Source organism: Carcharhinus amblyrhynchos, chromosome 13 (genome assembly GCF_965287045.1).
Source record: "Carcharhinus amblyrhynchos chromosome 13, sCarAmb.v2.hapA, whole genome shotgun sequence".
Classification (NCBI taxonomy): Eukaryota; Metazoa; Chordata; class Chondrichthyes; order Carcharhiniformes; family Carcharhinidae; genus Carcharhinus; species Carcharhinus amblyrhynchos.
This window is the reverse complement of record NC_137336.1, coordinates 68,316,887-68,335,704: the sequence shown is the minus strand read 5'-3', so window position 1 is coordinate 68,335,704 and position 18,818 is coordinate 68,316,887. Positions and strand designations below refer to the sequence as shown.

At 42.5% G+C, this 18,818-nt stretch overlaps 1 protein-coding gene across 1 annotated transcript in view; it reads left to right on the top strand.

Moving 5' to 3' along the window:
• The window catches only part of LOC145351309 (ran-binding protein 17-like), a 925,757-nt gene that overhangs the window by 303,059 nt on the left and 603,880 nt on the right, over nucleotides 1–18,818 (top strand). The window contains exon 14 of the mRNA XM_080200932.1: nucleotides 9,103–9,238. Coding sequence (XP_080057058.1) covers nucleotides 9,103–9,238 — 136 coding nt within the window. The remainder of the gene's footprint in view (nucleotides 1–9,102; nucleotides 9,239–18,818) is intronic.

Genomic DNA, 18,818 nt, shown 5'->3' with positions numbered 1-18,818 from the left:
AAATTGGTTGGACTTTAACCTGGTGTTGTAAGACTTCTTACTGTGTTTACTCCCTCAGAAGGACCAGGGCAGGAGATGCATGGGAGCACCATGACCTGCAACTGTTATATTTCCAAGTCACCATCCTGACTTGGAAATATATCACCTTTCCTTCACTGGCTCAAAATCCTGGAATTCCCTCCCTAACAGCACTGAAAGTGTAATTGCACCAGATGGACTGCAGCAATTCAAGAAGGTGTTATGAAAATAACAAAGACAAAACTAAAAGTTCTGTATCTGAATGCAAGTAACATTCTTAACGAAATAAAAGAATTGATAGTGCACATTAAACTAATTAAAAATGATCTGATAGCCATTTTGGAGATATGACTGCAGGATGTCAATTGTTGGGTCCTGAATATTGAGGGGTAAATGACAATCAAGAAGAATAGGAAGATGGAGGGGTAGCACTGATAATCAAGGATGGCATTGGTGCAAAAATTAGAGGGGGTCAGGATGTGGAATCAGTTTGGGTGAAAATGAGGAATAGTCATTAATGGGAGTGATTTACAAGCCTCCGACTAGTAACCATTCATAGAATCATTGAAACCCTACTGTGCAGAAAGAGGCCATTTGACCCATTGAGACTGCAGTGACCACAATCCCACCTAGGCCCTACCCCCATATCCGTACATATTTATCCACTAATCCCTCTAACGTACACATCTCAGGCCAATCAACCTAACCCGCACATCTTTGGACTGTGGGAGAAACCGGAGCACCCAGAGGAAACCCACGCAGACATGAGGAGAATGTGCAAACTCCACACAGACAGTGACCCAAGCTGGGAATTGAACGCAGGGCCCTGGAGCTGTGAAGAAGCAGTGCTAACCACTTTGCTACCATTCCTACATTAATGTAGAAAATGCTGCATAGGAAACTGTTAAATAAGCCCACGATGTTAAGGGTAAAATCATGGCATGGATAGAGGATTGGCTGAATGGCAGAAGGCAGAGAGTGGGGATAAATGGGTCTTTTTCAGGATGGCAGCAGATGACTAGTGGTGTGCCTCAGGGGTCAGCGCTGAGACCACAACTTTTCACAATATACATTAATGATTTGGAGGAAGGAGCTGAAGGCACTGTTGCTAAGTTTGCAGATGGTACAAAGATATGTAGAGAGACAGGTAGTATTGAGGAAGCAGAGGAGCTGTAGAAGGACTTGGACAGGTTAGGAGAGTGGGCAAAGAAGTGGCAGATGTTTTACAATGTGAAAAAGTGTGAGGTTGTGCACTTTGGAAGGAAGAATGGAGACATAGACTATTTTCTATATGGGAAAATGCTTAGGAAATCAGAAACACAAAGGGTCTTGGGAGTCATTGTTCAAGATTCTCTTAAGGTTAATGTGCAGGTTCAGTCGGCAGATAAGCAAATGCAGTGTTAGCTTTCATGTCGAGAGGGTTAGAATACACGTAACAAGTCTCACAACACCAGGTTAAAGTCCAACAGGTTTATTTGGTAGCAAAAGCCACTAGCTTTTGGGCTTCTGACCCTTCATCAGCTGATTTGATCTTATTGATCTTATTGGAGTTTAATGCATACAAGTGTGAGGTACTGCACTTTGGAAGGACAAACTAAGGTAGAACATACAAGGTAAATGGTAGGCCACTGAAGAGTGCAGTAGAACAGAGGGATCTGGGAATACAGATACATAATTCCCTAAAAGTGGTGTCACAGGTAGATAGGGTCATAAAGAGTGCTTTTGGAACATTGGCCCTTATAAATCAAAGTATTGAGTCTAAGAGTTGGAAGGTTATGATGAGGTTGTATAAGACATTGATGAGGCCGAATTTAGAGTATTGTGTGTAGTTTTGGTCACCTAATTACAGGGGGGATATTAATAAGGTTGAAAGAGTGCAGAGAAGGTTTACAAGGATGCTGCCAGGACTTGAGAAACTGAGTTACAAACAAAGGTTGAATAGGTTAGGACTTTATTCCCTGGATCGTAGAAGAATGAGGGGAGATTTGATAGAGGTGTATAAAATTATGATGGGTATCGATTGAGTGAATGCAAGCAGGCTTTTTCCACCGAGGCTAGGGGAGAAAAAAACTAGAGGTCATGGATTAAGGGTGAAGGGGGGAAAAATTTAAAGGGAATATTAAGGGGGGGCTTCTTCACACAGAGAGTAGTGGGAGTGTGGAATGAGCTGCCAGATGAAGTGGTGAATGTGGCTCACTTTTAACATTTAAGAAAAACTCAGACAGGTACATGGATGAGAGGAGTGTGGAGGGATATGGTCCAGGTGCAGGTCAGTGGGACTAGGCAGAAAAGTGGTTTGGCACATCCAAGAAGGACCAAAAGGTCTGTTTCTGTGCTGTAGTGTTCTATGGTTCTATGAAGCTTACAGGATATTGCGAGGCCTGGATAGAGTGGAAATGGAGAGGATGATTCCACTGGTAGGCAAACTAGAACTAGAGGGTACAACCTTTAAAACAGAGATGAGGAGGGATTTCTTCAGCCAAAAAAGTGAATCTGTGGAACTTTTTGCAGTAGAAGGTCGCAGAGCCAGGTCATTGAGTGTCTTTAAGACGGAGATGGATATGTTCTTGATTAATAAGGGGCTATGGGGAAAAGGCCAGACAATGGAGATGAGAAAATTATCAGCCATGATTAAATGGTGGAGCAGACTCGATGGGCCGAGTGGCCTAATTCTGCTCCTAAATCTTATGGTCTTAAGACAAAGGATACAAGAAGAAATATTGGGTAGTTGTGATAAAAGGATGGCAATAATCGTGGATGACTTTAATCTACATATAAACTGTAAAATCAAATTGGCAGTCATAGCTTGGATTAGGAGTTCATAGAATGCTTTTGAAATAGTCTCTTAGAATTGTACATTCTTGAACCAATGTGAGCAGGTTATATTAAACTTGGTACTGTGAAATATGATAGAAATAATTAATGACTTTAGAGTAAAGGCACCCCTAGTTAGCATTGACCACGATACGATTGAATTTTATATTCAGTTTGAAAGGGTGAAGAGTGGGTCTAAGACTAATATTTTAAACTTAAATAAAGGTAACCATGTGGGTGTGAAAACTGAGCTTGCTGAAGTAGACTGGGATGCTGAACTAGAGGATAGATCAAAAGAAAAGTAGTGGCAGATGTTTAAGGAGATATTTCAGAATATTCAGAATAGGTATATTCATACTATAAAGAAAAAAACCTAAAGGAGGACCCACTATCAACGGTGAACTTAACCAGTTAGAGAAAAGCATCAAACTTAAGGAAAAACTGTTCAAAGATGAGCAGCAGATCAGGTGATTACTTAGAATATAAAGAACACCAGAGAATGAATGGTCAATCAGGAGAAGAAGAAGATTGCTCAAAATATAAAAATGACTTTCTACAGGAATCGAAAAAGGAAAATAATAGGTAAAGGGAGCATTGGGCCTCTCGAGAGTGAAAATAGAGTGATAATATTACAGAACAAGGAAATGGTACATGAAATGCACAAATATTTTGCCTCTACCTTCAATATAGCGGATACAGAAAACATTCCAATATAACTGTAAATCATGAGGTGGAAAGGAGAAAGGAATTTGGTGAAATTACAATTACTAAGGAGGCTGTTCTGAGCAAACTGATGGAGATGCAGCCTGACAAGTTTCTGGGTCCAGATAGACTTCATCCTAGGGTCTTAAAAGAGGTAGCTAATGAGATAGTAGATGTGCTGGTGTTAATTTTCCATAATTCACAGGATTCTGGAAGCATTCTATCAGAAATGGAAAGTGGCAAATATAACCCCTTTATTCAAAAAGGGACAGAAGCAGAAAATGGGAAGCTGTAGGCCTGTTAGCTTCATGGCTATCATGGGAAAGAAGTTTGAATCAACTTTTTGCAATTTACATTAATGACTTAGTTAAGGGAGCAAAAGCATGATAGCTAAATTTGCAAGTGACATAAAGATAGGTGCGAAAGTATATCCTGAAGAAGATATAAGGAATTTGTAGAGTATATGGATAGGTTGAGTGAATGGGCAAACATCTGGAAGATGGAGTATAATGTGGGAAAATATAAACTTATTTATTTGGACAAGAAAAATAAAAAGCAGTGTTAAGCAAGTGGTCAACAAAATAGCAGATCATAGAATCGAATCATAGACTCCCTACAGTGCAGAAGGAGGCCATTTGGCCCATTGAGCCTGCACTGACAACAATCCCATTCAGGCTCTATTCCTGTAGCCTCATGTATTTACCCTGCTAATTCCTCTGACACTAAAGGACAATTTAGCATTGCCATCAACCCAACCCACACGTCTTTGCACCGTGGGAGGATACTGGAGTACTTGAAAGAAACCAACACAGGCACGCAGTCAATCAACCAAGGCCAGAATTGAACCCGGGTCCCTCGTGCTGTGAGCAGCAGTGCTAACTAACTACTGTGTTACTGTGCTGCCCTTAAATGTGTAATACATTGTTGTATGGATAATAATGTTGGGAAGTGTGAAGTTATTCACTTTGGTTATGAGAATAGAAAAGCAAAATATTTTTGAAATATGTGAAATGTGTAAATGTCAATGTACTCCTATTTCCCTCAAGATTAAATAGCCTTCCAACAATCAGTGGAATTTCTAGCTCCTGACAGGACTGAAATTGGTCTTCTACAGTAGCAGGAAACAGGTTCAGAGCAAACAGAAACCTGATTTTGCAGTCCAGCTTAATGAATGCCATGTTCTTGAGTCTGACCAATCTTTGAAATAACATTTTTCCTTTATTATAGAACATAAAATACTACAGCACAAACAGGCCCTTCGGTCCACAAGTTGTGCCGATCATATCCCTGCCTACCAGCCCTATCTATAACCCTCAATCCCATTAAATCCCATGTACTCATCCAAAAGTCTCGTAAAAGACCCCAACAAGTTCACCTCCACCACCACCGATGGCAGCCGATTCCACTCACCCTCTGAGTGAAAAACTTACCCCTGACATCTCCTCTGTACCTACTCCCTAGCACCTTAAACCTGTGTCCTCTGTAGTGACCATTTCAGCCCTGGGAAATAGCCTCTGAGAATCCAACTTATCTATACCTCTCAACATCTTACAAACCTCTATCAGGTCTCCTCCCATCCTTCGTTTCTCCAGGGAGAAAAGACCTAGCTCCCTCAACCTATCCTCTTAAGGCATGCCACCCAATTATCTGCCACCATATACTATTTATATAGAATAAGCAATACGCTCACATATCCTGTCAGTTCACAGCATTGCATTACTTCATGTCAGCTACAGCAACTGGATTTATTTTCAAATAGCTGATCAATGAATTGAAAATATTTGTGAAGCATGTGTACAGCAAAAGTAAAAGTTTAAAAATTAAACCCAGATGCTCAAAATCACGTTTTAAAAATAGAATCCAATTGTTTCGACTTAAATCTGCATCTGACAATGGGGGGGAAGGCGGGGGGGGGGGGGCGGTGGGGGGGGCGGTGGAGAGGGACTGGTTTAAAACTAATAAGGAAAGCAAATTTTGGAATTTCAGTCAGGATCCCATGAGTTGTCCCAGGCTTGGGTTTAGACTTAAGAAAGGTGGCAAAGTGAGAGAATCTTGGATATGTCAATTTTAAAATGTTTGGTTTGCCACATGGTGGCACCAAACTTCAACTTGTGTCCAGTCAGGTTGTGACTAACCATTGCGTTTGTTTATCTGGCAGAAAAATTGCATGGACAACGTCTTCATGTAGACTCCTATAGATTGACCACAGTTAAAGAATGGCTACAAATCAGAATATGAGGGAGTTCATCTTGATCTGCGCCCAGAACAGAATTGGCGGTGATACAATTGATGTTTGTGCCCAGTAGGCAGGTGGTTAAAAATCAGCCAAATTTCTTTCTGCTGATCACTAGCCAGTGGCCATTTTGGCAGATGTCTGGGTGTCAGGTGAAGATCCAGTTTGGCTTGTCATTGAAGCCTTTCAAGATTGAGCAGCCATCCATAATGTGGAATTTCTGGCTTCTGCCAGGACTGAAATTGGTCTTCTCCAGGAGCAACAAATAGGCTCAGAGTGAGCAGACACCTGATTTTGCAGTCCATTTTAGTGAATGGCAGGGATAGAACCCAGGAGTGAAGTTTCAGGCATGGGATGGAAGCTGTGCGGAGGTGGGATGGGTGAAACCTGAGGGTGGTGTTTTGGAGGTTAGGGGTTAACCTTGGTGCAGTGTTATGGAGGGCAGGAGAGGGGCCCTGATCTCTGTGAATTGGGAGACCTCATACCTCCTCCTACCACCCTTCCCTTCCCCTCCCCCCACCTCCCACAGACATCAGACCCCTCCCCCTCCTCCCCAAACACCGACACGGGTTGCCAACATTTGGGATTCAGGACCCTCCAACGAGTCCTCTGGCAGACACCCCGTTGTATAGCACCCACCTTGAATAGCCCGCCTTTGCAAAGCTGCTCATTACAAAGCCTTCCCTTGCATAGCCCCGTTTTGCATAGCACCCCCTCTGCATAGGGCCCCCTTGCAGAGTTCCCCTTCCCCTCCATGCATTGCCTTCATTTGCCGAGGCACCTGGGGCTTCAATGGCCTCTGGTTCTCCGACGTGACCATCATGCCTGGTCTTCGCTGGTGGAGACCAGCAGTGATTCTAATTGGCATGACTTCACTCTGACGAGGGGGCAAGCATCCTGAAATGCCATATCTGCAGAGATCTATAAAGCTGCTGGTCCTGCACTTAACAAGAAGCTCACCAAGTTGTTCCAGTCCTTTTGGAAGCAAGGATCCATTCCCCAGGAACTTAAAGATGCTTCCATCGTACACCTCTACAAGAGGAAGGGCAATCAGCAAGTATGTGACAACCACCGAGGAATCTCGCTGCTCTCCACCACAGGAAAAACCCTCGCAAGAGTCCTGCTAAATTGTCTGGTCACTCACCTGGAGCTGGGCCTGCTTCCAGAGTTACATTGTGGCTTCCGCAAAGGTCGTGGGACTATTGACATGATTATTGCTGTGCGCCAGTTTCAGGAGAAGTGTCAGGAGCAAAATCGCAAGCTCTACACAACCTTTGTTGACCTCGCGAAAGCCTTCGATGCTGTAAGCCGACAAGCCTGTGGAGGATCTCCTCCCCCCCCGCCACCCCCCCACTCCCAATTCACTCAGATGGTATGCCAGTTCCATGATGGCATGATGGCCAGAATACTGGATGGTGGAGAATCCTCTGAGGCATTCCCTGTCACCAGTGGCATCAAACAGGGCTGTGTGCTCATGCCCACACTGTTCATCATGATGTTTACTGCCATGCTGAATGATGCCTTCCAGGACAGTGTTGCTGGAAACAGCCTCAAGTACAGAGTGAATGGAAAGCTCTTCAACCTGAGGAGACTTCAAGCTATTACCAAAGTGAAAGAGACTGTTCTGAGAGATTTCCTCTTTGCCGATGACTGCGCCCTGTATGCTGGCTCAGAGCCAGAGATGCAAGTCAGTATGGACAAATTTTCCACGGCTTGTGACAACTTTGGACTCACCAACAACATTAAAAAGACCGAAGTCATGCACCAGCCTGCTCCTCATGCACCGTACACAGAACACATAATCACAATCATAGGGTAGAAACTACAGGCAGAGGACCAGTTCACTTACTTTGGCAGCACCCTCTCCAAAGCAGTGACTATTGATACAGAAGTTAACTGCAGAATAGCAAAGGCAAGTTCTGCTTTCGGTAGTCTGCGCTCCACTGTATGGGAACGTCGAGGAATCAGCCCAGCAACAAAATTGAAGGTCTACAGCGCCACGGTACTCAGTACCCTCCTCTATGCCTGTGAAATGTGGACTGTGTATCGAAGGCATGCAAGACAGCTCAATCATTTCCACATGACTTATCTTCGCAGAATATTATGCATCCGTTGGCAAGACAAAGTACCCGACACTGAATTTCTCTATAGAGCAAGTCTACCATTAGTCCACACACTGCTTATGAGAGCACAGACCCAGTGGGCAGGTCATGTCATCCATATGCCAGACGAACGCAAAGCCAAGCAGCTCCTTTTTGGGGAACTCTCTGTTGGAAGATGCTCGCATGGAGGGCAGAAACGTTTCAAAGACACACTTAAGGCCTCTCTGAAGTCACTTGACATTGACACGACCACCTGGGAAATGCTGGCACAAAACCGCCCTACCTGATGCTGCCTCATCCACAAAGGCTGTCAAGCTCACGAAGCAAGGTGTATTGCTGAAGCACAACTTAAGCGTGAGCTGCGCAAGTCCAGAGCCACCAGCGCAATAACTACAGTGTCTGCACAAATCTGTCCAATATGTGCCAGGACATTCTGTGCCCGAATTGGCCTGATCAGTCAGCTTCGCTCAGACTGCAACCAGCCTCAAAATGACTAATGGTGTTGAGGTCCTCATCAATGACGATGGACGAACAACAACCTCCCCATCTCCACATTTCATTTCCTTCCCATCTCCACCCCTTCCTCCCTCTTTGCCCCATCTCCACCTCTCCCTACCCATCTTCACTTCTTCATCCCCCCGTCTCCTTCTCCACCCCTCCCTCCTCTCCACATGTCTACCTCTCCCTCTGCATCTGCACCTCTCTTCCCTTTCTCATCTCCATCTTTCCCTTCCCATCTCCATCTCTTCCTCCCCTTCTCCATGTCTCTCTCCCATCATCATCATCTTACTCTTCCCTCTCGTTTCAACTTCTTCATCTCCTCCTCTCTCCCTCCCCACCTTTGCCTCTCTTCTTCCTACCCATCTTCAGTGCTTCCCTCTGCAGTCCCCCTTGTCACTTCTCCCCACCACCTCTTTCCCACTCCTTCCCTCTCCCACACTCCTCCCCTCTCTCATCTTCATCTCTTTGTATCTTTGGGGTCTTGAATCTCAAAACATTTGTTGGATGATGGGAGCCCTAAAATTGATTCTGGTTTAATGTCTTCTCCAAAAGAAAGCAACTCTTATAGTTCCACACTCCTGGTGTATGGACTCAGTGTCAGCTGAGAACTGTGCTCACATCTCTGAAGTGGGACTTAAAGTCATGGTCTCATGATTCTCAGCTGAAATTCCTGTCACTGAATTGTGATTGATTAATTAGTATTAGAGTTTTAATGCCTTTTCTTTTTAATAGTGTGTTTCAGCTGGTGAATTTGGTAGACTCCAGGCTGCCACAGTCAGGAAACGAAAAAATCGAGCTCGCTTTGCTTAGCTTCTTTGACCAGTTTCGTAAAACATACATCGGTGACCAACTTCACAGATCCTCAAAGGTAGGCTATTGGCTTCTGGTTGCATTCTGAATGCTTTACAGAATGCAGAGAGTACAAAATGCTCAACACAAAATGTAAGCAATCACTTTGAAAACATTGAATTCTGATATGTGTTAGTTATTAATGAGACCTGGCAATGGATCCATTTGTGTGCCACATTGCTTCAACTTGTCAGTCAAGAAGCAGGATCTGTCAGGAAGAGAGGGATAGCTTGATTGTATCAACTAAGTCAGGTGGCATTGACTATATAGGCAGAAAGGCCTGTTTTGTGCTATAAATGCTATGTAATTCTTTTATCTCTCAATTCTTCAAGATTATTATTTCCAAAATTTGCTTGCCTAGTTGTACGGAGTTTTCTTTGGGCATGGTTCCAAGAATGTTGTGGCTATCTGGTCCCTCACACATGTGGCCATTATTTATATACAAGGCCAGAAAATAAGTTTTGGGAGAGCAATCTGACCCTCTAAATATCCACATGACTGTACGTCCAAAGCAAGAATTGATCTTGGAATTTTGGTAGCTGCTCATTAGGAAATTTATTGTTATGCTTTTTATTTGTGGCTAAGACTGACCTATCCTATTGATTTCTCTACCTGGTGTGGAACTTGTGATGAGTACGGGCATGAATAGCACTCTACTACTCCTGTCCATACAGGGCATTGGATATAGTATGGAGGTCAGCACAGCTCTTGCTCCAAGCCCGATGACATATCAACCATTACTCATTTCAGGGATCTTCTGAAGATTCACATTCTAGTCTAGTAGTCTCACACAAGACCATGCCATCTGATAATAATTTCAAGCACACAGCTAGACTGAAAATTGCCAACTTTGGAATCGGATTTGATTGCTCTTTTAATTAATACTTAACTCTTTTGCAGTTGATGTGTTTTTGAGAAGGAGTGGGAAGAAGTTGTAAGTGAGCATGTTCCTTTGTATGCTCTCATTGTTAGTTCTGGCCCTGGTATCTTCAACAACAATTAAATGCCTCTGAAATTTGGACTATGTTTCACTGTTGCAGTTTGCTTTGGTGATGTGTTGGGGTGTTACTAGAGAAATCTGTGTAATGCTTTCTTGTGATGTCTTAGTCAAGGTGTCAATAATGTTTTTTAACGTTGATTGTCAATACATCTTTAATGCCTTAAACAAACAAGATTCACATTCTGCCAGCTCTAGCAGAAGTCATCATAGTGACATCCAAAGTTGAATTAGGCACTTTTTCCTGACCTTTATTGGCCTACAAAAAATGTGAAACCAAATACTGATAAGGTCTAATCCTTAACATATTTATGAGGAATGACCAGTTGTCTTTTCTCTTGTGAAATGTTATAGGCTTTATTAAAGAATTATAACATTTGAACAACTATTATTTCCTTCTTCTTTGTTTATATTTGGGGGCAGCACAGTGGTTAGCACTGTTGCCTTACCGCACCAGGGATCTGGGTTCAATTCTGGCCTGGGGCAACTGTGTGGAGTCTGCACGTTCTCCCCATTTCTGCACTGGTTTCCTCTCACAGTCCAAAGATGTGCAGGTTCACTTGATTGACCATGCTAAATTGACCCTAGAGTCAGGGGGTTTAGCATGGTAAATATGTGGGGTTATGGGAGTAGAGCCTGGGTGGGATTGTGGTTGGTGCAGACTCGATGGGGCAAATGGCCTTCTTCTACACTGTGGGGATTCTATGGAATTATTTTGCTGACTTTTTTAAACGCTGTACTCTGGTACTGTGGCATTACTGTGGTTTGTTTGGTTTGTAGGCAGATTCCAGTGCGGCTGAGCTGAGTAATAGAGAGCCATGCCACTTCATCATGTATTTACACCATAACTGTGCTCACCTCATTGTGACTCTATGAAACTTGTCTATTAAATGAAGCATCAATTTCATACTCCTAGAATTAAATTAATCAGTTAATATGTTGACAACCGCAGGACACAGATTTAAGATAATTGGCAAGAGGGAAGATGGAGAGAAATCATTTTACGCAGGAAATTTCTAAGATTTGGAGGCACTGCTTTAAAGGATGGTGGAATCAGATTCAAATATAATTTATAAAAGGCAATTTGATTTATACTTGAAAAGGGAACAGAACAGTGCTATGCAAAAAGGTAAGGAAGTGGAACTAACTGGAGTACTTCCAAAGGCACAATGGGTGAATGATCTCCTATGATGTAAGATACCATGATTCTATCACATTTCTATTCAAAACTTCAGAAATGGGCTCTTTTCTGTCAAAGCAACAGTGGAACTTCCTGATTGAGCAGATAAATAAACATGTAAACTTATTCCTTTCTTTTAATCTTAATGCAAATGTTTTCTGTAGCATGGCAAACCTGTTCAATTACAATATTTACTCAGCTACTTTCACTAGAATTTAATGGGATGCAGTGCAAAAACATCTCAAATTCACCCAAGTTCAAGGAACTGTTGATTACTACAGTTATAGGTTCTCTTCCAGGGGAGTTGAGGGACAGAGTGGCTATCGGTGTCTAAAAACTTCAGAGGCTTTTTTTTTGTTCAATTTTCTCATAAAATAACTGGCAATTCACTTTGATTTGCAATCTTCTGAAATGCAGAATATCAGGCTGAACTGCAACACGAGAGGTTTGTGCATTAGTTAGCTTTGTCTCTTCCCATGCTGTTCCACTATCACTGTGACAGTGGAATCCACACAACAACATAGAAGCTTATTGAAATATTTATCTGCAAATGCCATAATAACATGGAGTCTGGACAGGCAGCTCAGCCAAGGGAAAGAATGCCAGCCTTTGGCTAAAGATGATACACATGCATCATTGGATGGTAATAAAGCATGACACCTCTGGCTATGTTTTGTTCCCCTTTCTTCACCCCTTCCGAGCTCATGTATACATATATCATGTAATAACTTCCCCATCCTGACATATCACTTATCAGGAATAAAACATGGGACCTCCTTGAGGTTACGTGATCATTGGAACAGTATAAGATTGAATTAAAGATCAGAAACTGTTTTGTTTTTATTTGTTTAAAAATATGAGCACTGATGAAAAATATTTTGTGATTGAAATGTAGCATTAGCTTTAGGACTACACTGGAGATGGATCTAAAATTGTTTGGTATTTGTTTTTCAAATGATCTTCTATTGTAGAGTTAAAAGCTTTTTCTATGTTCTACATTAGTGGTGGTAAGATAAAAAACTAAAGTTTATTTATTAGTCACAAGTAGGCTTACATTAATACTGGAATTAAGTTGCTGTGAAAATCCCCTAGTTGCCACACCCCAGCGCCTGTTCGGCTGTACTGAGGGAGAATTTAGCATGGCCAGTCACTTAACGTGCGCATCTTTGGACTGTGGGAGGAAACCGGAGCAACCGAAGGAAAACCATGCAGACACAGGGAGAATGTGCAAACTCCACACAGACAAAAGCCAGGAATTGAACCTGGATCCCTGGTGCTGTGAGGCAGCAGTGCTAACCACTGTGCCGCCTCCAATTCACAAAGCCAAGACCAATCAGTAAGACCAATTCACAAAAATCAACAAGTATAAAGGATAGAGCTCATTCATTTCATTCATCTACTGTCTCCTCCAATAGAAGCATCTGGTTAATTCCAGAAAAAAAAGCAAACATTTTTGCCTCAATGGCCCTATTTAGAAAGAAATTCTGCTTTGTATCTTATATTCACGTTTTAGTCTCAGCAGTTTTTTGTAATGTTAACTTGGCATTGGTTCTTTTTATAACAATGCTTAAACGGTTAATAGTCAACTTCATCCAGAATTCATACCCCAACTTAATTCTGTACATCACTGCAACTCCTGTTTAGTTGGTCATTGGCCAGTCCATTTGGGGAAAGAGCAGAATTATTCAATTCAAATGCCAAACTTTTATGATTTGTTCAGCAACGGTACCCTCCACTGAAAATGTGCACATTTAAATTGGATCATTGCATACATCAGCAGAAAAGCAGAAACAATTATAAATTTGCATTAATGCCAATTTCAATGTTTTTCCTGATGGATTGTTTAACACTGTGCATTACAGGCAGAAATAGATGCAGTTTCTTACTAGCTCTCATTGCAGTATGGTGTACTGAATAGAACAACTAACATAATGACAATAAAACCAGAAAATGTTCTGATAAGGTCATTGACCTGAAATTTTAAATTTATTTCTCTTTCCATAGATGCTACCAAACTTGCCAAATACCTCAGCATTTTCTGTTTTTATTTCAGGTTCTGACATCTGCATTATTTTCTTTTGAATAAATAAATAGTACCTTGTGAAAGTCCAGTTATTTTTTGTGTACTTAATCATAAGAACATAAGAAATAGGAGCAGGAGTAGGCCATCTAGCCCTTCGAGCCTGCCCCGCCATTCAATAAGATCATGGCTGATCTGTCGTGGCTCAGTTCCACTTTCCCGCCCTCTCCCCATAACCCTTAATCCCCTCGCTTATCAAAAACCCATCAGCCCGCGTCTTAAAAATATTTAGCGAGGCAGCCTCCACCACCTCAACGGGCAGAGAATTCCAGAGATTTACCACCCTTTGAGTGAAGAAGTTCCTCCTCAACTCCGTTCTAAACCGCCACCCCTTTATCTTGAGGCTGTGCCCCCTAGTCCTACTATCCTTTCTGAGCGGGAAGAGACTCTCCACCTCTATCCTATCCATCCCATTCATCATCTTACACGTCTCAATGAGATCTCCCCTCATTCTTCTAAACTCTAACGAGTACAAGCCTAGTTTATTCAGCCTCTCCTCATAGCTCAACCCCCTCAACTCCGGTATCAGCCTAGTAAACCTCCTCTGCGCTCCCTCCAAGGCCAAAATATCCTTGCGTAAGTACGGCGCCCAAAACTGCACACAGTACTCCAGCTGCGGCCTCACCAATGCCCTATACAGCCGCAGCAAGACCTCCCTACTTTTATATTCAATCCCCCTCGCTATGAAGGCCAGCATCCCATTCGCCTTCCTGACCACCTGCTGCACCTGCAGGCTGGGTTTTTGCGACTCATGCACAAGGACCCCGAGGTCCCTCTGCACCGTCGCCTGCTGCAGTTTTTCGCCACGTAAGTAATCCTTTCTAAATGGTTTAGAATTGCAGTTTATACCAATTCCTAATTGCTTTCCACTCATTTTTATTTCTCCAAAGATTTTCAAAATCAAAATCATTCTCCGGAACAAAAGCAAAGAGCTGCCATAATTGAACTACCCGGACCCAGTAAACCATCTCAGTTTTCCAAAAGTTAAATGTCTCAAACATATCGAAACAATGTGTATATGCATAATCGACTTTTTAAATTTAATGGACGATAAACTCAAGTTATCAGTCTTTCTTTTTCAAATCATACAATTCATTTTGTAGTGCTCATAGTCTTCTAGCCACTGGCAGGGATCCTGACAGCCCATTGAGTCAGATGTCAGGACTAAAACACGAATCACACCAGGCATCAGACGCATTGTGATTCTCCAGACACACCTTTGCCAAGCCCGATGAGGTTATCAGGTTTCCACCCAGAGCAGGCAGGAACATAATTGATATCCATAAAGACATATTTAAATGTCATTACTGAGCTTGAGGCCCGATGCTTCTGCCTCTGGGTATGTTCCCCCGCCCGCCACTGTGTGAAATCCACAAGGCAGGAATTGGTACCCTCGGAGTTTGGTGCTCTTTCCCCTGGGGTTGGAGTTCCAGGAGCTCCTTGCCCACTGGCTTGTCCCCCGCCATGAAGATCCCTCTCCACACTACCCACCCCTCCCCAAAGTCCTCTAGGACTTGGGAATTAGTCTAAGGTAGAGCACTTAGTACAGCTTCTGGCCATTGCAGCATTGTGTTTGGTCAGATTGAAGAGCTGTCAGGCAATTAGATTGGCAGGAATTCCATCCAGGGGTGGACAAAAGTCCCACCTGTGTGTCAGGCACCTACTCTCAGGATGGCGAATGCTGATCATTCACCACCCTTAAAATTCTGTCTTAAGTGTATAGCTCTGTCAGAACTGGTGTGATGGGTTAAGTGCTATTGTGCTGCAATTCTCTTGATCAGTGATTATTTCCCTTTCTGGACTGCTGGGTAAAAGTACTACTTGTTTGACACCAAACTGTACAGGTCACAAATGATCCCAGGATCATTTGGTAATTTTAACTATATGGGTCACTAGAATAGTGCTTGGTTTCTTTGGGTGGGTACTCCTTTGTTACTTTGAACTCACTGCTGGAAATTACATACAAGTGTGTGTCAATATCAGGTTAATTTCAGCTGTAATTCCCACATTTGTTGAATAGTTTGTCAGCATTTTCTGCACTGACATAATGAATGACTAGTTGGGTAAGGCATAGGAGATGCAAAATAACAAGAGTCTGCATCTTTGCTAGAGTAGAGAAAATTATCAAAAGTAAAAGTGTGAATGAATGAGATGCAATTAGTGTGAATGCCAAGTATAGTCCATATTGATCACTGGAGAAATGTTATAGTTCTTGGATGGCATTGCATGATACTGCAGCAACATTGTTAGTCAACAGATATCTGTTCACATTCTTTCAAAATACATGTTTCTTCCTCTTAACATGTGGCATATTAGCAATGAAATGGAACAGATTGATGTTGTGTTTTAATGATAACAACAAGCTGACATGAAGACTGCGATGCTGTGCAACATGACAAATTTAGCACTCAGCACAAAATTGCAGTAAATGAGCAACACGTCTCAGCAGCCACGGAGAACTTCATTGTGATGCCAGTCTTTTGATACAGAATAATATCGCAGGGAAGCCGTGAAGTGCTGAAATTTAAACTTGCAATTTCACGATAATCATTGAATTTAGCTGCCTGAATGACCCAGTCGGTAAAGTCATAGATTGGTGTAGCCTTTAAGGTCGATCGCAATTGACAGGTCGATCCTGAAGTCTCAAAAGTCGATTGCCATTGGCTCCCAAACTGATGCTGAAAATGCATGGGATTTGGCTTCTTGTGATGATGAGCAAATCAGCTTATTGGTTGCTGATAATTTACTGAAAATGCATGGGATTCGGACACCCTGTGATGTCGATGGAATCAGCTCATGGACTGCTGAAATGTGTAAAAAATGGCGGGACAGCATGGTGGCACAGTGATTAGAGCTTTTGTCTTAGGGCATTAGGGACCCAGGATTGATTCTGGGCATAGGAGACTGTGTAGAGTTTGCATGTACTCTCCATGTCTGTGTGGGTTTCCTCCAGCTGCTCCAGTTCTTTTCCTCACAGTCCAAAGATATACAGGTTAGATGAATTGGCCATGGTCAATGTCAGGAGGTAGGGGGTCAGGGCAGGGCATTGGGCTTCAGTAGGATGCTCTTTCATAGAGCTGGTGCAGCCTCGATGGGCTGAATGGCCTCTTCTGCACTGTAGAGATTCTATGATATGATGAACTCTGAATTCTCATGATGACGAGCAAATCAATTCATTGGCTGCTGAATTGCAGACACCAAACATGGACTGAGCTGGGTGAAGACAAAATAATAAGTGAGGAGCCAGGGACCTCCAAGAGGGCAAAAACCTACCAAATTTAACCAAGAATGGGGAAGTGAATTTCTTTTTACGAATATCAGAGGTAAGATCATTTCATTTGTTTCATGTCAACAGAATGTTGAATGAATGAGATCACAAGACAATGCATGCGATATTTCAATAGAATTTCCCTTTAAATAGCGCTATTTGGACAAAGAAAGTTAGAAAGTTAAAGAGAATATTGCAAGCTCGATAGTCAAAAGCTAAATACAAGGTTAGCAGAAAGTTGTCCTTTTATATAAGCTATCGGCTGGTAAAACATGAGGAACTGTTCACCGATGACAAAATTCTTAAGGAGGCTATGATGGTTGCTGCCGACACCTGTTCAAATATTTTAAAACAAAGATGAAGTTATAACAGCCATCAAGGGCATGCCGCTTGGTGCTTTAACAGTAGCCAGGAGGGTGGAACTATTGTCAGAGGACTTGTCTCAGCAAATGCACCAAGACTTAACATGCTGTGAATGTTTCTCACTGCAGTTTGATCAGTCAGTGGATATGACGGATACAGTCCAGCTGACTGTTTTCATTTGCAACACATTCAAAGATGCAACAATAAAGGAGGTCATCCTCACTCTTCTGCCATTCAAAGAGAAGACAAGACATGAGGATGTCTACAATGAATTTAAAAGGTTTGTGACTGAGAAAAATATTCCAATCAAGAAACTGATTACAATCACAGCTGATCAATGTTGGGTGTCAATGCAGGCTTTGTTGCACTTTGCAGAAATTTTCCTGAATTCTTCTCCTTTGCAAATTACCACTATGTTATCCACCAATAAGCACCAGCAAGGAAGGTTACTGATTTTTCTCATGTAATGATAGCTCTTGTCAAGATGGTCAACTCAATTTGTGCCACAGCTCTGCAACATCGCTTGTTCAAATCATTACTCAGTGAGCTTGATGCCACTAAAGGTGAGCTAATCTTTCACACAAATATGGGGTGGTTAAGTCGAGGAAAAGTCCTCCAGAGATTTTTAGGTCTTCTTCCTGAAATTGTTACCTTTCGTAAATCAAGAAATGAGGTGCACAGTGAGCTGTCAAATAATACATGGTTGCTAGACTTGGCGCTTGTTACGGAATTGAATGCAAAATTGAATAAGCTGAACTGTGAACTGCAGGGGAGGGACTGAGATTTGTCACATATGATCAATGCAGTGAATGTGTACAAATTGAAAATGGGCCTGTAATCTTCCCAATTAAAGAACAATATCGCTGAGAAGGGCTTGGTGGATGATAAGCATGTGTAGATAGTTTGAGTCACGTTGAGATCAAAAAGGAGGAGACATTGGGGTTCTTGAGAAACATCAAGGTAGACAAGTCCCCAGGACCTGATGGAATATACCCCAGAATACCGTGAGAGGCAAGAGAGGAAATTGCTGAGGCCTTGAGAGAAATCTTTGTATCCTCACTGGCTACAGGGGAGGTCCCAGAGGATTGGAGAATAGCCAATTTGTTCCTTTGTTTAAGAAGGGTAGCAAGAATAATCCTCACATCAGTGGTAGGGAAATTATTGGAGAGGATTCTACGAGACAGGGTTTATTCCCACTTGAAAATAAGTGGACGTATTGGAGAGAGGCAACATGGTTTTATAAAGGGGAGGTCGTGTCTCACGAACTTCATTGAGTTTTTCGAGGGAGTAACAAAGATGATTGATGAGGGTAGGGCAGTGGATGTTATCTACATGGACTTCAGTAAGGCCTTTGACAGGGTCCCTAATGGCAGACTGGTGGAGAAGGTAAAATCGCATGGGATCAGAGGTGAGCTGGCAAGGTGGACACAAAACTGGCTTGGTCAAAGAACAGGTTTTAGTCCAACCGATTTATTTGAATAAATCGGTTGGACTAAAACCTGGTGTTGTCAGACTTTTTACTGTGTTTACGCCAGTCCAACGCCGGCATACCCACTTCTTGGTCAAAGAAGACAGAGGGTAGCAGTGGAAGGATACATTTCTGAGTGGAGAGCTGTGACAAGTGGTGTTCCTCAGGGATCAGTGCTGGGACCTTTGTTGTTTGTAATATATGTAAATGATTTGGAGGAAAATGTAACTGGAGTGATTAGTA